Genomic DNA, 27208 nt, shown 5'->3' with positions numbered 1-27208 from the left:
ACACACCAAAGGGCATTTTTTATTATTAACGTGCTAATATGGCTTATTTGTGGGCTTTTGAAAATTTGGTTCTAGTTTAGATTTTACTTGCATCAGCAAAACATGGTGATATACCAGGCTGTAATCTACATCAGGATTGTGAAATCAAGTGGATTTTAAAAGACATGGTAAATAAACTATATCTATAATCTAATGCATTTTGCCATGAGCCATACAGAAGATGTTCAGTTTGCATTCTTTTACACTGTCTTTAGAGAAAAAACAATTAGAATTTTTGTAGAGTACCAGTCTTCATCTCACTTGTTACTGCTTGTTATATATAAGTGTATGATGTTAATTTCCTTTGGTGCTTTGATTCTACATGATTATGAAAGACTTAAGATGTCTAGAAACATAACTGTTTCCAAATTTCACCTAGAGGTATCTTTATATCACAGCTTCCAAAATGAAAAACAGAGCTGTTCACATGTTCGATACGTACTTTTATTTTAAATACCAGCACAACAAACACAATGACATGACAAGACCATCACCTCAATAATACTGATGACATTTCTTAACAAATTGGCTATAGTTTACATACACTGTTTTTATCTGGAGCTATTTTAAATATTATCTCAAGATATACTGTAAAACACAAATCTTAAATATGTACCAGTTGCAAACATAATGTGCGTAGTTACTATTTCCATTGTTATTCAAATGAAATGATTAAAGTTCCTCAAAATCATGTCCACTTATGTTCATTGTTTCAGGATGCATGACTCGTCCCATGAATAGGATTGTACCTGTTTTGGGTTGGATGTGAACAAAAGAGGGGATAAACAACAAAAAGAGATATTTATTTCCCTTCTTGCTTATAATTAGCAATGTTCTAAAAAATGAAAATTTAATAAATTAATTTCATTTAACAAATCATTTGAACATTAGAAATTATCTGATAAATAATGTGGAAAATGTTCTCAATTTTTAAAAATTATTTTTTAACCTATTAAAAAGTCTGTTCCCATAACAGACTTACCTGTTTTCCTATTCCTGATTAGAAAGAAAAATGGATGGTCGACAATAACTTGAGGATACAGCACAGCCATCCTACTAATTGCAATCATTCCTACAGTGCAGAGAAAAAGCAATTACATGTCTATAGATGTGCAGGGACTTATGAGTAATTTCTGCAAATCATCTATGTTTAATGAAAAGGAATAGTTTACAGAGAACACGATTTTGAAGACTTAAGAAAGAAAAATTATAAAGGTGCTGACATTTCTACTTGAAACACAGACACACACGCGCACGCATGCACACACACACACACACACACACACACACACACACACCATGACACCATACATGGTTTCCTATCTCTACCACACCAAAAATAATAGGACAATTTATTCTGCCTGTTACAGAAGTTTTAGCCTTGGTCTCAGATAAATGCTCATGGCTTTACTATAATGCCCTTTGAGTTAAGAAAGAAAGAACATCCACCCCCAAAGAAAAACTAAGAATTTCTTTATATTCTTAAATCATTACTTGTCTGAATTTATATAGCAAATCACCAGGCTTCTAGTAAGTGGCCAGAATGGCAGTGATTAAAGGGAAAATAGCAGTGAGAGATGCAATGTGTTTCCTATGGCTGGGAAACTGAATTCCCTTGAGATCCTTATTATGGATGATCGTTTTATACTTGCTGCAGGGTGATTCAATTGTCAGAAAAAGGTCACCATTACATAATGTAAGATTTTAAGCTTTCTTGATGCCTGAGACTACTGTGTTTCTATTTTCTCCTAAAAATACTTTAACTGGTGCTATACTTTTAATGGACAAATTTATGCAAAGGTAGAAATAATGCATGCAAATATGACATGTTACATTTTATGTGGGGGTGGAAATTTGACTAAAATTCTTGATGATGAGATTGAAACAAATCCAAACAAATAAAAGGAGGGAAAAAAGGCAACAAAAAGATCATTCTCACTTAACTAGGTTAGTTAGAATGATCAAAATGACTAGGGACATTTGCCATTTTGCTTTACACATGTGATTTATGTCAATTTTTTTGAATTATTTATTTAAAATTAAAATTTTATTAGTATTATTATTACACACCATCATATACTCTTGTTTATATATGTGCTTTTAAAAAATCAAAACTTTTCTCTGACAAAATTAAAAACTAACTTCCACAAGTAATTAAGTAAGAGAAAAATGTTTAAATGGGCAGCAGGGCAATATTTAAAATATTGAAACAGGCAGCACAGCCGGAAAATCTATTCTACAGAGCTGCCAATATCCTCCTGCCTCTCATTAGAGGGAAAATAGGAGAGGGAGTCACTTTGCACGGGGCACGGGAGGAGTGAAATGCTTCGTAGTCTACTTAGAAAATTCTAGCTGGGGTCAGCATCGGCTAAACTTCTAAGTTACAGTAGAGCCAGAACAGAGTCAGTTTTTTGGCTTGGTTCTAAAAATGGCTCTGATCCCCTACCCAAGATTGCTTCAAAAATACAAATCTAGAAAAGGTAGAAGATTTTAGAAAACTTGGCACCTGAGGTGGCAGCAGCTTCGGAGCCTTCTTCATTAACCTCTATGAAGGACTTGTGAATTGCTTTGGAAAGGAAAACCTCTTTGTTATCTGCAAAAAAGAGAGATAACAGAAGCATTTCTTCAGTATCAAAGATAGGGAAGCATTTTACTCTTTAGTTAAATGGATTTTAAAAATATGACAAACATAAGATACTGATATGTGATACAAACATAACGATATAAAACATAAGAGATAATGTTGTAAGATTACATTTATGACTTGAGAGAACTATTGAAAGTGTGTATTCTGATTTGTCTTCATTTTACATTTTCTTGTTAATTTTCCCCTTCATTTTTATCAGTAATTTTCCCATTGTTTATTTCTTATATTGCCAGAAAAAGAGGAAAGTGGCTCTGTTTTAATAGCAACTTCAAATTAGTTCATAATTTAATATAAAAACATCTTACATGTGCTCTAATCTGAAACTTAAAAACACAAAAGGAAAATAGGTAGAAATACAGATATAACTAGAATAAGAAATTAAGAAATTAAAAAAATCTAATGTCTAATTATTGTGGTAATGTAAGAAACCTTGGCAAAGAAAAATAAAATTGATTTCTAAGTTGCAGAAATGTGAATATATAAAAAAAAGTTACTTTCCATTCCAGTTAACTGATTTATATGAGTATCCTAAAGATGGAGGAAATAACACATTTTCAGTATTAGGAAGACTGTTTTCTCCTTTCCATTTATTGTCTTTCTATTTATGGTTACTTTTAAATTAACGGCTGTTATCTGCTGAATTGTGTTCTCTTAAAATACATGTGTTGAAGTCCTAACTCATAAGACTTCAGAATGTAACTGTATTTGGGGATACACTCTTAAGTTAAAATGAGGTCATTAGGGTGGGCCTTAATCCAAAGACTGGCATCTCTATAAGAAGAGGAAATTTGGACAGATAGGTAGAGAGGGAAGACCATTTGTGATGGATAATTTTATGTGTCATCTTGACTGGGCCATGGTGCCCAGATATTTGGTCAAACATATTCTGGATATCTCTGTGAAGATGTTTTCTAGATGAGAGTAACATTTAAATTGGCAAACTTTGAGTAAAGTAAGCTACCCTCATGATGGGGGTGGACCTCATCCAATCAGCTAATGGCCTTAGTAGACCAAAGACTGACCATCTCTGAGCAAGAAGAAATTCTGCCAGCCTACTGCCTTTGGACTTGAACTGAAACTTTTTCTTGCATCTCCAGCCTGCTTGCCTACTAGATTTTGGATTTGCAAAGTCTCCACACCATATGAGTCAATTCCTTAAAATAACTCTCTCTCCTTCTTTCCCTCTCCTTCGATATATGATTGATACATGATAGATGATAGATAGATAGATAGATGATAGATAGATAGATAGATAGATAGAGATTAGATAAAGATATATAGAGTTTTCTTGTTGGTTCTGTTTCTCTAGAAAACCTTGACAACATGTGTAGTCATGGGGAGAAAGCAGCCATCTATAAGCCAAGGAAAGAGGACACAGAAGAAATTAAGCCTGAAGACTCTTTGATCTCAGACTTCCAGCCTCCAAAACTATGAGAAAATAAATGTCCATTGTTCAAGCAATCTGTGGTGGTTTGCTATGGCAGCTGGTAGCCCTAGCAAACTACACAATACAGTATCTTTTAGTCTTGGGTTTCCAATTTATTTCCAAGAATCAACAAAACAAACAAGATATCTCAGGTACGAAAAGAAAGAAAGAAAGAAAGAAAAAGAAAGAAAGAAAGAAAGAAGGAAGGAAGGAAGGAAGGAAGGAAGGAAGGAAGGAAGGAAGGAAGGAAGGAGAAAGAAAAGAAAGAAAAGAAAAGAAAAGAAAGAGAGAGAGAAAGAAAGAAAGAGAAAGAAAGAAAGAGAAAGAAAGAAAGAAAGAAAGAAAGAAAGAAAGAAAGAAAGAAAGAAAGAAAGAAAGAAAGAAAGAAAGAAAGAAAGAAAGAAAGAACGAAAGATAGCACAGGAAGCAAGATGGTTTACTCAAATTTGTACCCTCCATACTTTTTTCCAATTCCAGGAGGTCTAATTCAAATTTAAGATAAATAACTTTGTTGCTGATGCCCAGCACCATTCTGTAAAAGCACAATTGATTTCCCATTAGGCTGCTCAGTAAGACTTCCTAAGCATAAGTTTTCCTTTCAAGTTTTCAAAAACACATAATTATCTTATATGGATAGGGAATGATGTTCAACATTTTTGGTACATCTGTTGCACAGCACCTGCTTATTTTGAATGAGTCCCAAGACAACTGAGAGGCATCTCTAAATATTCTTTTAATAGGGATATTACTTCCTCAGCTCATATTTAGTATTCAGATATAAGCATTGCATTATGAAATAGTCCATTTTACATAATATGACATTTTCTTCTTGAATGCATTTTATGACTAGAAGAAAAATAAAAAGTAATAAAGACTTTACATTAAACAATTAAGTATAATTAGCTCCCTCAAAACCAGAAGACTAGTTTTTTTAACAAATAAAAGGAAAAATGTAAATTGCATTTATAACTAGTCAAATATATTTAGTTGGCAAAACAAACACATGAATTCCAAGACAGTAAAATATATCTACTATTTAGTAGTTAATTGATGCTATATTATTTTCAGACTCTGCTGCCCATTTTCATTAGTCTGACAGTTAAGGGAAGGTCATCCACCAAGAGCTAATATTATGGCCTTGAATGCAAAAGTGACAGAACCCAGTTCCTAAGGGGTGATGAGTATCCACATTGCCAGCTAAGCCCTCTTCAAATATTCTTAGGGGAGTTTTCAAAGACACCAAATGATATTTCAGCCACATCAATTAGCACAGAGGAAACCACCTTCAATAGCTCCTGAGCCTGACAAGCTGGCAGTACTAAGTACCTTGAAAGAAGGAATTTCATCCTTTCATCTCTGGCCTCTGCCCTCAAGTGTACCCTCCTTTAGTCACCTATCCTTTCATATGCTTTCATTTACCCACACAATATGGTGCTTGGAAGGTATACTGCAAGGTACTGTAGCAGAAAGATCAAGAAAGCAAGGATGCTGAGGATTCTTTCCAGAGAGCCAGTTATTCAAAAGATAATGAAATGGACAAACCTTTAACAAGATGCATGAAGTAGAAAGAGCAATTGCCCAGACAAACAATATTAAGACAAAAAAGAACATATCTAAAGATACAGAAGGAAATTTTTTTAAATCACAAAAAAATTCTATGCATAATTTTCTGCAGATAAATGTTAACCAACTTTATGAGGTATAATTTATTTACTATAAACTGTATCTCTATACAATATAGTTTGGTAAGTTCTGATAGATGTATATACCTGTGAGCCCAGCACCACAAATAAGATACAGAATATTTTCATCTCCTCCAAAAGATTCTTGTGCTTCTTTATGCAGATAACTTTGAAAATGAATAGGCTTACCATCAACTGGACACTTTTATAGAAATGTATAAATTATAAGTTGAACCAATGAAAAAAATAGATCTAAGTAATCCAGTAACCATTTAAATACTAATTGAATCAGTTGACAAAAACTTCCCCTCAAAACTAAAGACTCCAAGCCTAGATGATTTTCTGGATAATTTTAACCAAACCTTTAAAGAACAGATAGAAATTTCTGTTACAAAACCATTCTAGACTCTAGAAAAAGAATAAAAATAATCTAAGTCATCTATAGGTAGTCTTATTTTGCTATTAAAATTGAACAAGGGCAGTCTAAGTACAAAAATCATTAACTAAATCATCTATTAATATGAAAATAAAAGTTTTTCTTTTTTAAATCAGAAAATTAAACCCAGCAAGATACACAAATACTTTTTTAAAATGAGTTTTAAGGGATGTCACAGTATGTCATGACATCACTGTTGAGAATAGCTCTATCAATCTTGAGTTCACATTAAACCTTCCTCTGAGATGATCTTATCAAATAAAAACCAATTTAAGCCACTGCCCTACTTAAAACCTTTTATTCCCCTCTCCTTCTTGCTCTGCCTTCCATCTCTCCTTCAGAATATCACATCCTGTGTAGTGCTCATTCTGCAATAAGAGGAACTCCATGCTTCATTCGCTTAGCATTCTTCACTTCCTACACTAGGCTCCAGTTTATTTGAACTGCAATAGCCTGAACATACTGCATTTTATTGCTTCCCAGAAACTTCCTTAATCCTTGTTGTACAGTCAGATACCTAATATACTTTTAAGGCTGAGCTTTGAGGCCTATCAGGCCTTTCCTGCTCTCCTCTGATTCCTATCCCCCGCTAAAGTAGAACTGACTACTGTCTCCCACTGAATCCAGGATCTAATTCTATTGAAGCCTTTAATAATATATCATATTTGTATTGATCTCTCTCTTCCCGAACTGTCAACTTCCTTAAAACAAGGATTGTGTCATTCCCCTTAGTACCCCTGGCTTCTGGCATTCAGCAGGCCTAATAAATGAACTATGCTAAGTAGAGGGTATCTCCTGGTAATATGTAATTTTCCAGTATGTGACCCAGTCCACAGAAATTTATTAATTGTTGATTGAAAGGGGTCAGCTATTTCACATTGTAAGACTTTGGATGTTGTCACTCTCGAGCAGACACCATGACCACAATTCTGTTCACAATTATAGCTATAAAGTTTATTCTTGTAATAAATAAAACATATGACATTAATCAAAAGTAAATGCTCTGGGAAAATTGATGAACAGCACCAGAGAGTGAAGGAATGCAAAGACCATACACTAAAAGATTTAAAAATCTAATTGAGCAGATGAGCAAAGGGAATGGGAGCCAACAGACCTGTGTCATCATACAGATTTCAAAGACAGCAAAATAAAAATCCAATCCAATGTTCCAACTTCCAGGGGTGATTAACTGCTATGTGATGGACAGCAAAGACCTTGGGGCGCTTAACCTTCAAGAAAAACCTTATATACTCCTTTGGATTTACATGTAGAAGAAAATGTAATGAAGAAGAAATCACATCACAGATAATGAGGAAAAAAAATGCTTATTTTCTTTTGGGGCAAACTTCAAGCAGTCACGTTAAAATAAAATATAAGCCAAAAGTGGTTTAATCAAGAACGTGTCTATTGTCATCAAATTTTAGAAAGGGATACAAGCAAGTTCATAGCTTCCTATGCTTGCCCTCTAATGTTGCTTATCGTCATGTAATTACGCGTCAATGAAGCCATCTTTCCTGCTAGGCCATACACTTACTGGAGGGCCCGGACCTTGCCTGTCCTATTTATCTTCTATCAATTCTTTGCACACTGCCAGGCACCAAATTTGCACTCAGATGTTTGTTGAATCAGAATGTGAGGAAAATTAAGGAGCATTATTTTACACTGATGAGCTTGTCTTAGTGGTTAGAGAAAAGTTAACTATTCTCTAAAAAAGAAAATAAATACATCAAAGGCAGACAGAGCTATCAAAAAAAAAAAAAAAAAAAATCCATACTCTGGCCCCGAGCAGTCTTCTCTTTCTGGTTACAGCAGACATTGCTGCCAAATGACTGGTCCTACTATCCTCCGGGCAGCATGGAGCCAGGCTTTTCATACTGATAAGATGGGAACGGGGCCAGCAAATCCTATGTTCCCTAGAGAAGAGCTGGGCAATAATTCAAGCTCTTCTAAAGAAAGCAAGGCAAAATACTTAGGCATTCATTCATTCAGTCACTGAGCAAATATTTATCAAGTACCTTGTTTGTATGAGGTATTGTGCAGGGAACCAAAGGCTCTAAATATCTGTGATTAACATAATGCTGGCAGGATGGCCATCAAGCAAGTGGATGCCATTACTTCCTTTGTGGCACTGTTCCTAAACATAGCCAATTTAAATAGATTTCTGCATCAACAAGGACATGCTTAAAATAACAAAATGAAGAGAGTTCCATAACAGAACCCTGGAATACCAAAAGAGGCTCTGTACTTGAGCTGCTAAAATATTTTTAGCTTCAGTCCCACCCATTACAGAAAGGTTTCTAGAATTTGAGCTCCTTCAAGGTAGAAATAGTGTGTGTGTGTGTTTGTTTGTTTGTTTGTTTGTTTCTCTGGATAGATTTTATTATAGACCAGTAAATATGCATTCATTCATTCATTCATTCATTTACTAATGTACTAAGCACCTCCAATGAGCAAAACATAGTTGATGTGCTGGGTATACCATGGTGTACTAAATAATTCCTTCCTAATGGTGGAAATCAGACATTAAATAATCAGGACAATAGAAAAGCAAGTCAAAATGACCAAAGTTTCAGAGTGTGGTAAGTGTAATTAAGAAATAAAAGAAGGTGATGTGGTGGATGGTAACTAGAACAAGGAAGAGGAGCTACTTGACGTAAGCTGTGAGGAAAAGCATGTTTGAGAATGTCCATTTGAACTGAGACCTATAGAATATAGAAAGGAGCCAGTCACAGAAAGATCTCAGGAGTGCTTCTGATGGTAGGGAAGCTAGTGCAGAGGTAGATACAAGCCAGGTGTGTTTGAGGACCCAAAATAAGGCCTGTATGGAAGAAGCATGGGGAGTGAGGAAGACTGGAAATATGAGAGATGCCCCCACACTTGGAGCAAGGCAAGACTCAGCACCATTTCCTCATGGCACGCACCCAACCAGCATCTATCCCATTCCCCACACAGTGCTGGGCTCTGAGAACAGAGAAACGTCTATGACACAGTCCCTGCTTCTGAAGAGCTCTGCGGTCAGAGACACATATGTGAACAAAAATTTCTAAGGAAAAAGTAAAATATGTGATACCTTTGCACTATGAGAGTCTGGATGAGGCAAAGTAAATCATCTAGAAAGGGAGAGTTATCAGGGGAAGGAAGCGGTGACATTTGTGCTGGTTCTTGAAGAATAACTAGCAGGGTGAACATCAGAGAAGGGAGCAAGGGCATTCCAAGCAAAGGATTATAGATGCAAAGTGAGAGACACAGAGGAGATGACCTGAGATGCAATTGGGCTATGAGAAGGTGAAGGGTGTCAGGGGATGTGCCTTATCTTAAGAGCTTGGACCATGATGCTAGAGAGCTGGGCTTTGTCCGGAGGTAACAGAAAATGACTGCTTTGATTTTAGAAGACACATGTGGCAGCAGTTGTAAAGGGTGAATTGGATGAGCAAAAGGTTAGGGGCAGGAAGATCAAGTTTATTAACTGTTGCAATAGTTCCAGCAAGAACGCAGGAACAGAAATGGAATTATGGCACTGGAAGAGAAATACAGCCCTCTGGCTTCCAGGTGCAAGGAGAAAGAGAACAAACAAGGGCAGGATGTAACAGTCAGTCCAGCATAAATCTAAGCACTTGAGTCTGACCTGGATATGGCTTTTGCTATATCTTCTTAACTCCTTTATTTTATTGGCTCCTTTATTAAAGCTCATACTTTATGCTGAAGGATTTAATGCTCACTTTCTCCTTCTCCTTACACCTTCCAAGAAGATTATCTATTAATCCAAATACTGACAGTCATTCATTTCCATTACAAAAATTGCCCTACTCTATAACAGGATCCTCATTGCAACTAGATGAACATTTTAAATCCAGCTTGAGAAGAAAATAATTCTCAGCACTCTCTAGATTCCATGTTTATTGTATGAGTCTTCACTATGTTTTATGTTAATGAAATATAGAATCAAAGCAATGGACATCAAATTGAGATGAAAAACAAATACAATAAATATAGAGCACCTCATCTTGTTCATTCATTCAGTGAGTATTAGGTGTAAAGTGGTGCTGGGTGCTTTCTATACACACATGAGGATCAATATTTGGGAAATTTAAATTCTGGCAGGGGTTATCTGATGCATAAATCATGATATTATAAGATCAGATGTGATGTGTGGCATAAGAAGTACAAAATATTGTAGAATTTAGAGTCATTATTTCTGGTTGTTGTATGCATGACAGCTTGATAAAGTTGGAGATATTAGAGCTGAGGCTCAGTTCTATAGGTATTGTGGGTGGGAGAGATTTCATTAAGATGTGAGCTGGGGAGATGTGTGGTATAGGGGGAGTGTTTGGTTTGGCTGGAACTCAAGCTGTGTATAAGGAATTAGCCAGAGTTAAGGCTAGAGGGAGCCGAGGTCTGAATGCCCTGCAGAGGGAGCCGAGGTCTGAATGCCCTGCAGTGGACAGCAGGCTGAAGGGAAGCCTTGAACAGGAACTAGAGTGATCTGAGAGTGAGTTTTAAGGTGATTAATCTTGGCAGTAGTAGATAAGTGGTAGATAAGACATTAAATGAAAGAGAAATTGAAAACCATTTAGGAGGCTATTGAAATAGTCTAGGGCAGCAGTAATGGGAGTCTGAAATGAAGCTGGATGCCATGAAATAGAAAATAAAAGAGTGGATTCAAAAGGTCTTACTTAGCAAAGAATTCTCAAGTCACTCTTTTTCCAGAAGCAGAAGAATGTGAAGCAGGATTTTTTTGTTTTTGTTTTCATTTTGGTCCACTATTAAATCACATTTGCTATTTTTGAAGGAAGATAACAATTTTATAACACAATTTAAGAATGCAGCAACATCACTATAGCATCTAATTGTTTTCTGGGTGCTTTCAAATTTATGAAATTTACTAATAATATTATTTTAAAATTGTTTCCCAGTTTTTAAGAATTTGAGTTGAAGAAATAATACATACACAAGGTAAAATTCCAAACTGTATGCAGTGGTATATGAAACAAAAACTCCTCTCTTATGTAAGAGCCTCTGTCCCGTATTCTAAAGACAACCACTGCTATTATTTCCTAATATGTTTTTAAATATTCTATGCATTTAAAAACTTAAATATATACTTATATTCTCTTCCTTCGTTGTTGGGCCCAATATGCTCCCATTTTATTCCTTGATTTTTTTTTTTCCTCTCTGATTCCACAATGCTTTCTCTAGTACAGGGTTTCTCATAGCTATTGACATTTTGAGCTATATAATTCTTTGTTGTGGGGGCTGTCCTGTGCAGTGTAGATCACACAGATGTAGAAAGCTACTCCGGCCCTCTATACCAGAGGCACTCCCCAGTTGTGACAACCAAAAGGTTTCCAGCTATTGCCAAATGTCCTCTGGAAGGCATAATTGTCCTGGTGAGAACCACAGTGCCAATAAAACATTTCCATCGTTCTTTTTTTATTAAATCCAGGTATTTATGTCATTCTCCCCATAAGTCTGTAAAGTTCTTTAGAGAAAGTATGATAAGTATGATATTTTAATCATTTCTTTATTTTTACAACATAGAACTTTGTTCCCACTAACTGCCCCTCAATGAGTTGTGAAATGAAAAAAAGAGACATAGCATTGAGTATAATTTATGTTGTATATCTGAAACACTATGAAATTCTCATTAAAACAGAAAGTAATAACCAAACAATACATGCTAATATCTTTCCTGGGTACTTGTGGGAGATTACTAAGTGTCATAGACACTTTAATCATATTTGGAGAGACAAAAACTAGACATGTGAAAGGGATACCAACCATCTAAGGCAGAATAGATGGTGCTCAAGTAAATGATGCGGGGAATAAATGATATTGAATTTAGAGGAAGCATAGAGGCAAGTATTATAGTTGTATTACTAGATAGTTTTTGAATGAATGATTCATACATTAGTGTGTGTGTGTGTGTGTGAGAGAGAGAGAGAGAGAGAGAGAGAGAGAGAGAGAGAGAGAGAGAGAAAGAGAAAGAAAGAATGAGAGGGAGGGAGGAGAATAAAGAAGTGTTAGTTGGGGTGCCTGGTATGCTGGGGCTACCAAGACTGGCAAAACTAAGAATTTAAGAATCAAAGAATTCTCACTGAAAGCTTGAGAGGTTGGATTTAGATCTTTCATCATGTTATCCTGAAGACCTGAATTGGGTAATGTTTGAGGACGGCCAATCCTTATTCCTATTGATGTTTTAAAAAGTAAATGGTCCAAGAAATGTAATGTATAAGGTGGTCGCAGGGAAACCTCTTCTCTCCTTAGCTCCCTCATTTTATCGTTTAATGGACATCTACTCTGTGCCAATTATGTGTCAGCCCGTGCCAGGTACTGGAAATGCAGCTGGGAGCAGGACACTGAGAAGGATGAAATTGTGATGGAGGTTTGATCAAACAAACAGAGACTTCGCATATAGACTATACAAACTCTGAAAGATCCTACTGTGTGATTTCTAGTCTCCAAACCATCTGCATTCAAAATATATATGTTCTATTGTCTCTGTACATAGTAAAAGCAATTAAATAGCACCTGAAAAACCTTCTAGATATGTAAAAAATATTAAGCTACAATGACCACAATAATTGATTTGCCACTGCAGTGCTACTCCCTGAGGACTGAAAAGCAGCAAATAGTCTCTGTGTGTAAAATAACTGACTACATGTTTGGGTGAGACAGTAAGGAATGAATCTCTAATCAAACTGAAAATAGATCCATGGTAAGAAAGCAGAATGTAATTATCCAGTTGGAATTTGGCCAGCATGGTAGACAGATTCTCACAGTTCCTAAAAAAGGGAGTACAGAAACTAAATTATACTTTGCTTGAGCCATGAATGTATTTCTGACTCATATATAAAGGTACACATTACCTTTGGAATCTCTACCAGTCTTACTTTATTGACTATCTCACTGAAGAGTTCAAAGCCTTAGTTGTCTGATGTGAGTCATGAAAATATTTATTCAAGGAAAATTTATTTCTTAGTGTGGACAGGAACATTTATAGAGTAGGCATTTAGAATAGCTCTCCTCATGTTTTGTGATGTAAGCTCTCGAAATGAGGGGTGGAAGTTGTGGTATCAAGTACATCAGTATCATCTCATTGCTGGAAGCTGAGTGCTGCTTAGAAAACAATCTGCTCAGTCATAAATCTGGTAGGATGAGGCCTTTTTTGATTGTAGATGCTTTGAGAATTTATTGAAAGCTATGACCATGCTACCTCCACCCTGTCTGTCTGTCTCTTTCATTTGTGTCTGTGTACACACACCCCTATATGCAATTTTAGAGATGGCAGCATCCATGTCCCTGAATTCAGTCTATGAGCCCTCAAAATCCCAGTTTACAAGCTATCATTTGGTCAGTCTGATTTTCTATAGGCTGCTATTTTAGGTGAGGAAAACTAAATTCTCTCCTGTAACTCATGAACTGCTAAGGAATCTTCTATCACCTCAGCTCTCTCTAGCTGGAGAATTGGATTCAATAAATTGCATATAAAGAGGCCTTACATGTTGAGTTTCTTTTATCTTGATATATATTTGACTTTATCTCTTCAAAAAACAGTTCATTTTCTGGGTTCTATAAAAATGATAGAAAATAATCATTATGTAAGCTGACTGAGCCTTAAACTCACAGGTACATTACATCAATGACAAATGTCTCGGGGTTAGCTGTTTAAAAATATTTCCAAAATGATTTTACATATTCTAAGCACTTCAATGCTACTAATATATTATAATTTTTACCCTGAACAAATTGGGGCATCTGAATCAAATAATTTAACTGAATTTTTTTTCTTGCAGCATTTAAAATAAATTACTCAACACCCATATGCCAGGTATATTTTGAAAGTACTTCTTCAAAACCACTGCTTTTTTACTGAAGACTTAGAATAATATTTATATCATCTCAACAGGTATTCTTTTAAAGAGTGCCTAGTTCTCATAGCATCCTCCCTTCCTTCTTCTTTTCCTATATGATTTATTGTAACCTGACATATTGAGATATTCAATTAACACATTTACTGATTATCTACAAGGCATGGTGGGATAGGGAGTTAAAATATGTATAAGACAGGTCTGGAGAATATAATCTAATACCGAAGATAAGACATGGACCAGAATAATATAAGCTTAATGTTATGACTGTATTTATAGTTTCTCTTGTAGGAATTAAATATATTTGTTATATTTAAGTGGCAAATGATAACTATGTTTTACCTTAGAAATCCATAAAAAATAGAAGATTCAACATCATCACTTTTAAAAGCTTTTATGGAATAACATTTTTTAAAATTGGTGTTTATTTCCTACCAGATAAAGCTGTCAAATTTGCATTTTTGATGAAAACTTCAGTTATTCCAAGAGTCTTCAAAACATGTTTTAAATCAATTTCCTGTTCCACTGTGAACCTGGAGAACACATAGGGAAAAAAATTTGTAGTTATAACATTTTCAATGAATTTAGTTACAGCATCTTGTTACCTGGGACAAGAATAAAATGTTAGATATGCTGATTTTAAAAGTCTGTTTTATAGAGGATAAATTATGCTAAAACTGGCTTTTGACTACAAGTAGTATTTGATTGTGCTTGTAAAAAGAGGGGAAATCAAAGGAATGATATGACAGTACTAAATTAAGTAGGAAAAATATATAAAATGGACACGAAATCATAATATATGGTGGAGTAAATAAGATTTGAGATCAAGAATCATTACCACAGTACTTTGTAAAACTTGTAAATTGATAGCTTTCAAAATCTTTTGACCTAGTCATATATTTGATTTTTTAAGCTGGTAATGATTAATCATATATTCACTCAAGTTATTTCATTCTCTTCTTAGTATCCTGGTTAACTTTCCACTCTATGGAAAGGAGTATTTAAGAAATTTTGCTGCACGATTACTATGACCAACATTTTAACTCCATACAACTCAAACAACGGAAACATAAAAACTATCACATTAAAAAAAATATATATATATATATTCATGGTTATATTAACCTCTAGAATATAAGCCTGTTCTTGCGACAGCAGATGCTACCACTAACAAAAAAACTGTTAATCAATGAAAGTAAGTTGAATATTACATCTTAAAAATGATGCACTTTTATAATTATAGTAGTTTTTTTAAAATAAAATAGTAAATCTTTATTTTTTGTCTTAATGGACTTTGAAAATTATTATATGTAAATGTGCCTCACTTTTGTAAGAAGAAATAAAAGAGTATTTAAAACCTTAAATAAAAATAACTACAGTGGCTATAAACAGAATCTTAATTTTAAAAAATGGCATCAACGGAAAGCCAGATTGCTCCTAAATGGAATATCTCCCAAAGTAATGAATTATACCACCCATCTTTCTAGTAAAGGTATGGAACAAACATGGCTGCATTAACAAACACATGCATTTTTTAAAAGCAAAAGGTTTTTTACTTTTTATAAAAAGTGAAAACAACTGGCTAGAACTAATTGTTTCCTTTTTTGCTAAGATGTTGCCTCCTGATCATTACAGATCATAAATTTTTAGGCAATGGCTGTGTTGTTAAAAGAGCTAAGTCAGTGATAGTCACTAAACGTTATATTAGCATAATTTCTGATATCTGGCTTTTAAAGAATGACAAGGGAATGATTGCTATAAATAAGCTCAGACACCAAGAGAAACAATCAGGGGAAAATAGTTTTAGTGGGTTCATGTTTATGGAAAAATATGACCAACAGATGAGGAAATGGATAGCAAACATAGCAAGTACTAAATTTTACCTACATCTCACACTTTAACTTAGACTTTACATTGTTTATTTTGTTTTCTATAAAAAGCAGATATTGATTATGAAATTAGAAATGGGAGATCAGCAGGAAAATATGGAATGTCTTGGAGAATACATTCAATGGCTTGATTAAGGTGTTTTTGTATGTACTTTATTATTGTACTTTATTATTATTATTGTTAATTTATTTTTTGGTCACTAATATGGAGCTTACTACATACCAGGAACTGTTCCAAGAGTAGGAAAAAAAAAACCAGATTGATTTAATAAACATCACAGCCTTTTGAGGCAGGTATTATAATTATCCTTAGTTAATAGAAGAAGAAACTGAGGGACATAAAGATGAAATAATAACTTGAGGAGGTAAAATAGCTAATAAGTGACAGAATAGGGATATGGGTCCGTGTAGTATGATGTATATGCTAATCTACCTAAACTAAGAAAATAAAGGAAGATATCAGTAGGGGATTCTTTTTACTTATTAAAAGCAATTTGGTTTGTTTCATACTGGTCGTTTAGGTGCGAATGGATTAAACTTGGGCACATTCCTTAATTTCTGAACTTCAGTTTTGGCATATGGAAAATAGTGATAATAATACCCACTTCATACTATTGTTGAGGGGATTAAATAAGATTTCTAAAAGTCTTAGGCATGAAGTAAAGGGAAGACACTGTTAATAGTGCTTATTATATTGCAGTTATGTATAACATTCACATTATTATAGACTGTAAGGTGCTATATATTTGCATATCAGTAGCAGTGGAGTAATTTAATTAAATAGCTGCATTAATCCCTGCTACGTTAACCGTAAGCTAGTCAAATCTAGTGTCTTTTTCTTTTCAATATCTGTAGCATCTGGAACAGGACAAAACATAAAGTCTGAAGTGAAATAAAAGCTAAGTATCAATGATAGTGTTTGTTATGTTAGACAGGACGTAAACAATTTCCACTTATTCATTCCTAGTCTTTTTTTATGTACCAAACTATTGAAAAATAGCTAGCACCATTACTATCGCTTTCCTCTTAATATAGACTATATTAATATAAATGATCATTATTATCTCCCATATACTGAGTGCTCACTATGTCCCAGGCACTATGTAAATTATCTCATTTAATCATCTCTATGATACTATCAAATATTCCTATGAGATAGGTATTACCTCTATTCCACAAAAGAACAACTGAAGTTCAAAAAAGCTAAGCAACTTGTCGTAGTCACACAGCTAGTAGGTGGTAGAATAAAGACATGAACTAAAGTCTTTCTGACTGCAAAGCCACGCCTCCCCCACCCCCACCCCCTTTATCCCCGCCCTCAATACTAATCACTATAATTCTAACAATGGTTTATTTGAAAACAAACTACAGGCAGATTTTATGTTTCACCTACTGAATTAAAAAAAAAAAAAAAGGCCACAACACTGCTTTTTTTAAACCCCAAAGCATTCCTGCTTTAATAAAGACATACAATGTGATCATGTATTTTCAACTTTTTATCTGAATAAGTTGAAGAGGTATGTAGAGGGCAGGAGCATTGGAGAGAGACTAGGTAGATGTGTGGAGCAAAAGTTAGAAAATTTCCTTTAAGGAAATTTATAAAATTTATAAGCCATTAAGAAACCAAGTAAAACCTTTGTTGAAAAACCTAATAAAAAACGTTCATGCTAAAGAACAAAATCTGATGGCTTGTGGATTTGTTTTCTTTTACAAACATGAAACTGAAGTGATTTATTAGTAGACAATTGTTTCAAAATAATAGTATTCTTTCTGTTTACAAAACAGAGAACCATTTTGTATTCTTTGATTTCTAGCACTCTGATCACAAATCATAAATCCGAGACTACAAAAGCAGAGTGGAAGATACTACAGCCTGGTTCCTCTGCCTTCCAAGTATTACGATATTTGATTTTGATTTTAGAAAATTCTTCTTATACCTAAGATGTTACAGCCTGGTACCTCTGCCTTCCATGTATTAAGATATTTGATTTTGATTTTAGAAAATACTTCTTATACCTAAGATGTATCAGTAAAGACTAACATGCCAGAGTATATAACTAAGAGGTTAATGTTCATCACAACCAGGTTTAAAATAATCCTATCTACAGAAAAGTATATATAAAAGTACTCCTAGATTAACACAAGATAAATACTAGGACTTAAAATATACATTGTAAAATAAACAATAATAGTAATTACAGATAACACTTAAATGATGCTTACTCTGTGCCAGGTATTATTTTGAAGTGCTTTTTAGATTATATATATTTTATATGTTAGCCAAACTATTTTTCCCACCATGGATAAATTGGAAGAATATCCGACAATCTCATTTAAATCTAAGAGATGTTGATTGTGCGTAAACCTTGAGGTATTTCACTAGATTTGGTTATATCATATAGGTATAGCAATCTTATTCTCTCCTGAATATATTCTTATATTTTGTATGAAAATACAATTTCAATTCAGCTTCTGATTCCTGTAGGATTTATTGTTCAGGGAGAAAAAATAACAAAAATACAAAAGTCATTGACCCTTGTCCCTCTCCTCCCCATGCTCTATTCTTCTTAATGAAAGCATTTTAAAGCTATTTGTATAAAATCTAGTACAATAGAAAGTAAAATTACCTGTCAAGCAAGACAAGAATTGGTCAAATTACAGAAATGTGAAGTTGCCATTTTCAGGTAATAATCGCCATATAAATAAAACTTTACAAATCATTTAAGATAGACACTGAGTAAACCTAGAACACAACTATTATACCATTTTTACCTTTGCTAAAATTAGGTTACATAAATCATTACCCTCAATGAAAATTTTGTGGATCCTAATGCTGTAAAATGAAGGGGGGGGGGGCGCGCGGGATAGCTTCCCATTGATTATTACTGACACACAAGTACTTGAAAACAGTCAATCTCTTGAAAAGAGAAACCAAATTTATCTTATCTAGCTTTTAGCCTCCCTCTCTATGCATTAGCCATACAGAGGCAAAGTTCATGCAACTCCTAGGGAAATGGACACATGGTAATTAATGGTGCCTAGTTTAGTAACAGGCATTAATATGAGCAAGCAAGCTAAGCTATTTCATAATTGAAAAGTATCTCTTAGAATATGAAAAATTAATTTTATTCTGCTGCAACGTTCATTTTCTCAGTGGATAAGACCTGGAGGCCACATCTTCTAGTGAATGTGATCCTTATTAAGCATTCATTTAGAATTCTGTTAAAATACTCCTAAATCACTTTGCATTTTCACAGAATTGGAGCATTTGGAGATGCTGCACTTAATGCATAATATTTAATAAGGGAATATTAATACTGTACTGAATTTTTCATATTATCAAAAGGAATTCATTACAAATGCAAGGGAAATACAAAAATAATGATAAAAGGTCCCTGGATGACAGTTTAGATCTGATATAGTTATTTAAATTTAACTGCTAAGGTTTAAAAGAAAATCTTTTAGAATTAAGATACATTGTCTATATATTAAGTATGTAGATGTCAATTATATATTTAAAAAAAAAGTCTTTGCTTTATTTGTTACAGTCATTAGCTACCTCTCCTCGAAAATAGACTTATAGTGGAATCTTTCCATATAAATGTATTATAATGGAAAGTTATACAAGCTTAATATTTTAGCCAAAAAGAAAAAAATAAACCATTTAGAGTATAATTATCTTAACTTTTGTATGTAGACTGAGAAATGCATGTCTATATATTATGTGTAGTTATATATTATGGCTATGTAACACTAATATAACACATATATATATTATGTCAAAACCATCAACAGTTCCAAATAGATCTCCATTAATGTAAGCAAATTTTTTGGAAAAATAAGCATTTATATAAGATGTAATTTTTAAATGTTAATGTCTAAAATTAGAATATAAATAAGTTTTAGCAATTCCATTAATACTAATGTCTTATTTATCATCTTTCAAAGTTCATATTAATTAATAGTCTTTGTATAATTTTTCTTAATGTGGAATGACTGTTAGAACTGTACTTCCACACACACGTTTATCTGTTGTTTATTTGTGTCTTGTTTTTAGCTCAGAATTTACACACTATATTTATAAACTTGTTTGTGTTTACTGGTCTAGCTCCCCTATAAGGTTTTAAGATATTCAAGGAAGAATAAATATATTCGTAGGATTTGGTTTTGCATACTTATCACGTCTCTATTATGGGGGAGAGATCTGACTCTGAAAGAAATTACAGAAGAAAAGCAAGACCTATAAAAGATTAATTTCATTGTGGGTGGTAACATAAATGCATTGTCATAATAGGGAGGTGCGTAAGTTGAGGCCAAAATGAGAATCACCTGCTCCATCAGGGGATTCATGAAAGGCTTCCTAGAATTGGTGCCAAAGCTGTACCCTAAAGTCTAAGTAAATAAATCTGGCAAAGTAATGTGAGGAAGGCATTTTAGGCCAATGCAAAAAACATACATAGAGACCCAGGGGCATAAAAAGAGTATGATGTCTGTGGCATAATTATATGTACACAGATAGTACATGCTACAAAATGTCTGATGTGCTATATGACCAGAGGTAGGGTTGAGGAAGAGAATGGTAGTCAGAACATCAAGGCTCTGCATGGATTATATATTTTTCAGCCACAGGGAAAATTTTAAGCTTTTTCCTGCTTATTAATGGTTGCACCTAGCACAATGACTTGCTTGCACTTTTCCCAACAAAGTCAGAGATTATTTTTCCAGCTATAATCAACTTTAAATATTAATGAAATACAGAAGACTGTCAATGTAAATGATATCAAGAGCCAATCTGTTGGAAAATCTTCTAAAATGAAACTAAGGGTATTGATTCATAACTGAAATGAGGTCTTGGTAAATAGTACAGAATGAATCAATAAGTGAGCTTGTGTCTCTGGGAAGGACCATGTGAGTATAAAAGAGTATTAAAAAGAGGAGAAGAAGGAGGAAGAGGAGAATGGGGAGGGGAGGAGGAAAGGGAGAAGGAGAAGGAGGAGAAAGAGAAGGAAGAGAGGAAAGAGGAGCAAGAGGAAGAGAAGACTAGCACAAGACTTCAAATTCAAAAATAGTGGCAAGAGTTTTTCTGGGTCAGAACCTTCATTGATATCCTTCTCTCCATGTCATCCAAGGAAGTCTCACCTGGGCAGGTACACTTCCACTTTTTGTTTCTTCACTGAATTTGCCCATTCTTCAATCAGCTGTACTTTGACCAATGGCTCCAGAGTGGCCAGTGGAACTTCCTGTCTGGACAATACCAGCATCATACTTATCTCATCTCCCTCATATGGTATTTCCAGGACTTGGTAGATACCACCAGCTTCATTGGAGCCATCACTAAATTCCCCTGAAAAGAAAAGAAATGGGATAAAAGGCCCAAATCAAACCTTAAATAAAAGGTTTAAATTTGTTATAACTTTTTTTCAAAATAGTGTATAGAAGAAATTTAGGCATCTGAGAAAAAGAAGGTTTATTTAAAAATAGACCTTGAAATTCAAGTGAATTCTCAGCCCTGCAGAATTTATTTTATTTTAGAATCCCCAGAATTATTTCGCATTTGTAATAACATGTTCTTTAGATTTACTCATTCATTTTTAAATGATACTACAAATGAATATAGACTTAAAGGATGTTATTAGAAACAATGAAAAGTTCTGGTTAGAAAATAAAGTCCTGGATCTAAGTTGGATATAAATCACATTTAGCAATATCCACCTGATTTCTAAGAGCGGCAAAATTGCCCATGTAATACTTGGTACTCTATTAATACCACAGATAAAAATTTTGAAGCAAAGGTAGCACAGCCAAAATGAAATCTATTGTGTTCTACAATAGTTATCTAGTATAGTTGTGGTGATTACGATCTTCAAATTAGGTAATTAGGTAAATTAGATAATTGGCTTTGTGTGCTATGAACTTAGCTAAATTGACTAGGCTTTCAAAAAAATTAAAAAGTCTTTAAAACAAATGTTCCTGTTACTACTTTAAAATTTCCGCCATTAAAAAAAAGTAATGAATATTTTTTGTTATGAATATTTTCCTATAATTGATCTAGATCTTTCACAATATACACATCACATTAAATATTTTGGTTCTCAAATAAATTGGTGTTTCCTTTTCTTATTTTAACTGTTAATTTGATTAACTTTGATTATAATCTTTAATTTTACAATGCATTTTTAAATAGAAAAAACTACTAACATATACTTAGCTTATAATTACATTTCTGCTTATGACAACAAACTATTACAGTTCAATATAGTGTATAGGAAGGATTAACACCCAAAACTTCTGAAAAGTTCAATGAAACATTTTTGAAAATAATGCCAAGGTTATTGAGTGGTATCACAAATTATAGACCCTCAATAAATGAAACTATGAATGAATAATTATATCTGACCATACATATGCAAATCTGAAAGCAAAATTTTAAAGAAATAATTGTAATTCAAAAAGTTGTGAGGAATCCAAATCAAGAGCTGGGTAGAACATATGGTTCAATGAAAACCACCCCAAAGCCAATGACTTTTTATAGTAACTCAGTGTACTTATACACGGTCAGGTATTTTCATATGAATAAGAGCCACTCTGCAGGTGTGATTAAATTTATAAATTAAAGAAATATATTGGAAAGCTGTCAACGCACATAATATTCATTCAGGATCTAATTAGAGGCCTTTAAAAATGGAGCCAAGGAAGTTATAGCCCAAACTAGATTGACAAGAAATTTAAGTAATGAATATTTCATGTTCTTTCTTAGAAATTTGTTGATATATTGCAAGGAGAGAGAAATATAAGCCAAAATGTCTTACCATAATAAAATTCTCCTTGTTGATACATCATTGGAATTTGGACTTCACTTTCATCATCTTTAGTGAAGGAAAAGGTTCTAGTGTTTTCTGGTCTAAATTGTGACTTCCAGTTCCCCTTGAAATAGACAGCATTGATGAGGGCCAAATGAGTGACAGTGTCAAAATCCCTTGGGGATACCAAATCTTTCAACAAACCTATTCAAGAAAAATAAATGAATGAAAATTCAAATTAAATTGGAAGGTGAAAGGGAACCATCTGATAGAGTGATCCAGAAAAACTACTATTATCAAATTTACAATATAAATTAAAAAGATCTTACTTTCAAAGGAAAAGTTATACATACACACATAATTATAGATTAAAGGCATCTTAGATACCCACACTACCTAAAATAACACTAGTAGCATCTTGAAAGTTGAACAAACTATATAACCACATACAACAGACTCTCAGGGTTCACCCCTTTCTAGTGCAATGATTTATATAAAACTCTTAACACAGAGTAAGCACTCAAACTATTCTAAGTTTATACTTGAACAATGTTACATGATTAAAATGCTATCCAATTCAAAATCCCCCCCCATGTATACTAGATATCTTTCTACCAAATATAACAACTGTTTTGATTAGATGAAAACAGATTAATGAAAGCTAATCTAACTCATGATGCCTTATCTTCTATCATTTGAAAAGTTCCTTTCCAAATCTATTTTGATTGTTAAATGTTTAAAAAGAGTTTGGAAACAGTTTTTAATAATTCAATCTATTCCAGGTAGATGATTATTTTTTATTTATTCTTTGAATGCTAAAAAAAAAAAAAAAATAGGTAAGTTTCCTTTATCCTACATTCCAATCTCATAGTTAAAAAAGTGATCTCGTGAAAATGATTATAGTGGAACATCATCTCACAGTGAAAATGACAGGACAATATTTTGCTCTGTATTCTCTTATTAATCATAGTACTTCTGTAGCTGCTTAAGAAAGTACTTCAGCATTTTGAAGATTATAGGACATAAGATTTTCTTGTTCCTGTTGTTCCAACATAAAACTTATTAGATTAAATTAATATTATTTTGGGAGTCTGACAATATAAATTAATCTAATGAACTGTTGAAGTAATCTACTTTCAATTCGGTCTCATTTTCTAGATTCTAATTTTAATTACTTTTGTGGTAAAATTGGAAAATAAAATGATAAAATACGAAACATTTGGAAAACTTAAATACATTTAAAACTTATGAATTCGAAATAAAATTTAAAATTAATGCATCTTTCTAATTTCTCTCCATTTAATTGCCTTAAAATGGGCTACTCTTTTTTAAAGGAAGCCTATACAATTTTTTGATTACCAGTCAAGTTCTGTGGTTTAAAAGCCAACAAATATTTACACTCTGACTTTTAATTCTTATTCTGTTTTAATTATAAGAGCCACCAACTGCCATTTTAATTAGTGTCTAATTTATCAAATAATTAGCTCAAGCAAGATTCCATATAGTAACTAAAATTACTATACAGAAGAAACTTATCAACTGGAGAGCAGACTAGTTTATCAGTGCCAAAATTCAATACATACCAAAAGAGTTAACTGCTTTATCAAATGTTTATTCATAAACAATGCTTCTAAAAAGACTTTAAGCTATACAAAATAATTATTAGCTACTCAACTAAATGCTATCCAACATTCAACATGCAAAAGGAATGTGGGGAAAAATAATTTCAGAAGTTAGAGAGAATTAAACCTAAGCTATTCAAGAAAGCAAAGAACCAAATGACATACTATTTGTGTTATTCTCCACCCACTTATTGATGTGGTTGGCCACAGCAATATTTTGACTGAAGTCCACATGATTTACTTCTGCATTAAAATATTTTTTCATCATTTGCAAAAACTCATCATTGACATGAAATCCATTTTGCACGAAGAGGGAATTGGCAATTTTCATCACATACTGGCTCTCTTCAGCAGTTACCATGTTAGAAAAATCCTTCATGAAAGAAAATTCTTCACCTGCAAAATGACAAAGAATAAGTTCATTAATGGAACAAACACAGCGAAAGATCCAGGAAGGTGAAGAAGCAGTAAAAACACAGCATGGGGATGAATAGAAAAGAGGCCCAAGGGGAGAGCACTAGCTTATTCCCCAGAGTGACATGGTGAGGAGGTTCTAATATTTAGGCAATTTCCAGATAATAAAATTTTAACTTTTTTGTAGCTTAATATTATCGACTGATATTATTTTTCATTTTAATTGATATATTGGTAAAATCTATAAAGAGTTTTGGGTTTTCCTTCAAAGTACTTAGGTTACTTTCATTAAATTAGTCTTATTTTATGTTTATCAGGAATAAGAATTAAGTTCAATTATCTAGTTTAAAAATCAAATTATCTAAATTTATTTTTACTAGACATTTTTAACCTTATAACTAGAAAATCTATTAGAGATTGTATTAGTTCTTAACTTTTTAGAGTTAATTCACATGTATATTAGAAACATTAAAACAGAAATCTTTTATCATGTCAAAGTGACTACAAGATATCTTTAGGCTTAAAATTTTCTCCAATACATATAATTTCATAGTTGCACAACATTAAAAAAATTTTTTGATGCTATTTAAACAATGAAGACATAGTTGATTTTAAGGAAAAATTTCTGATATTCTTAGAGAATCATGTTGCTTTTCATTGTAGCACTAATCACAGTTGTAATTTTTCATTTGTTTGTGTGATAATTGATTGATTAATGTATGTCTCTCCCTCTAGACTAGAAACTCCATCAGGGCAAGAACCATGTTTGCTTTTGTTTACCACAGCGAAGTTTATTTAAATAATAATAATAAAATAATAAATAATAAAAATAATACATTTTTCATAGATTAACTCAGCCAGGGATAAAACAGGAATTAACACCTTTCCTGGGTTTCCTAATGCTTCTCCAAGCCATACCATTTCAATAAGATTACTTTCTCACCCTCTGTCAATAATGCTGCCTCTGGCAGAAGACAACATAACTGAGTTGAAAGTTAAAGTCAAAGCATCCTGAGAAATCAAACTGAAGCACACTTACCGTTTTTCAGACTGTCATATCCCATTGAATGACGGATTTCTTTCAGGGTAGAGCCTTGGGCCCCAAGTTCCATCATTCCCATTGCAAGGGTGATGCTTAATGGAGAGAAAAGAATATTTTCATCTTCCCCAGTGGCTCGAAGATGATTATACATATTCACTGACAACTCAGTGATGGTTTCATCAGGGGAAGTGGCCCCTAAAGCCAAACTTTGCAGAACCAGCAAAGAGAGGAGTCCAAGAAAAGCCATGTTGGAATAGTTTCAAGCCTGGAAAACAATAATTTGCATATTAATTTTTAACTGCCCCAGAGAAACTGAGTGAACAGTGAAACATATATGTATACAAGGATATATATACATATATATATACATATGAATTATTTCTTGGCAAAGTTGTAAAGCAAACCAAAAGTTTTTAAACATATACAGTGTTAATATCTCTGTAACAAAAGCCCAAAGGATATATTGGAAGTCCTATTTTTAAAAAGTCAATTAATAGTCAAATGAACAAATACTATTGCTAAGTTCTGAGGTTACTCCGCAGCACAAGATAGCCCTGGGCCCCACTTTCATGGAGTTAAGAGTATGTACAGATACATACACAACAAATAATTATAGGTCATGTTTGTCGAGGCTAATTTATCAATTTTTCATAGCCTAGCCATATAAATTTTTATGATTTTGAAACAGTTTATTCTAGCTTATACTAAACTACATAGGTCTAGGACAGCTATACTGAAAATCAAAAGATATTTATAGAGTTTAAGATGAACTAGTGAAGTTAGGTATTAGAAAATGCCACCTTATCTATTTACTACAATTGATAAAAATTAATGCATCATGCAGCTGGGCTATTAACTGGTGGGAAAGATCAGACACGCCTTCTATGAGCACCAGTTTATTCAGCTCAGGCTGCAGAAACCACAGGAAATGGTAACCCCAGAGAAAGAGGCAGATTTAGCACGCCTTGTGTGGTTTTCCCTTACACATCAGTTCCCTATGAGGCTGCTGCTCCCAGGGCCAATCTGAGCAGAGAGAAACCTACAACACTGTCCTTTTAAATTCTGGATTATGTTACCATGTCAGTTTATACCAACAAACTGGCAGTTCTACTTGGATGAATATTTCTAAATATCAAGTTCATCTGGTTCTTGAACTGTTTTCTCTTGGAAAGAAAAAGCAGTGTCAGTGCCTAGATATCTCTGAATAATATTTCTGCCTCCTGGCACACCAGTGTTTCAAAAGCCCTGTCTCTCCACAGACAGCCTGTCTAGCTGGGGATGCACTGGGGACAGGATTCCCTCTTTTCCTATATCTTTATTCTTTGTCACTGTAGGCATCGGAA

The 27208-nt window shown here is 33.5% G+C and overlaps 1 protein-coding gene across 2 annotated transcripts in view; it reads right to left on the bottom strand.

Annotated features, from left to right (window-relative positions):
• Positions 1-461: 461 nt before the first annotated feature.
• SERPINI1 (serpin family I member 1) overlaps positions 462-27208 on the bottom strand; it is a 65757-nt gene continuing 39010 nt past the window's right edge. For both annotated transcript variants that reach the window (XM_011380024.2, XM_023524591.1), the window contains exons 2-9: positions 25863-26130; positions 24575-24805; positions 22797-22991; positions 21127-21331; positions 14534-14631; positions 2546-2632; positions 1022-1111; positions 462-788 (exon numbers count right to left, since the gene is read on the bottom strand). In XM_011380024.2, coding sequence (XP_011378326.1) covers positions 712-788; positions 1022-1111; positions 2546-2632; positions 14534-14631; positions 21127-21331; positions 22797-22991; positions 24575-24805; positions 25863-26112 — 1233 coding nt within the window. In that variant the 5' untranslated portion in view covers positions 26113-26130 and the 3' untranslated portion in view covers positions 462-711. The remainder of the gene's footprint in view (positions 789-1021; positions 1112-2545; positions 2633-14533; positions 14632-21126; positions 21332-22796; positions 22992-24574; positions 24806-25862; positions 26131-27208) is intronic.

The sequence above is a fragment of the Pteropus vampyrus genome, unplaced genomic scaffold (genome assembly GCF_000151845.1).
Source record: "Pteropus vampyrus isolate Shadow unplaced genomic scaffold, Pvam_2.0 Scaffold12, whole genome shotgun sequence".
Classification (NCBI taxonomy): Eukaryota; Metazoa; Chordata; class Mammalia; order Chiroptera; family Pteropodidae; genus Pteropus; species Pteropus vampyrus.
Note: the sequence above shows the minus strand (reverse complement) of the source record. Positions and strands in the feature narration are given on the sequence as shown.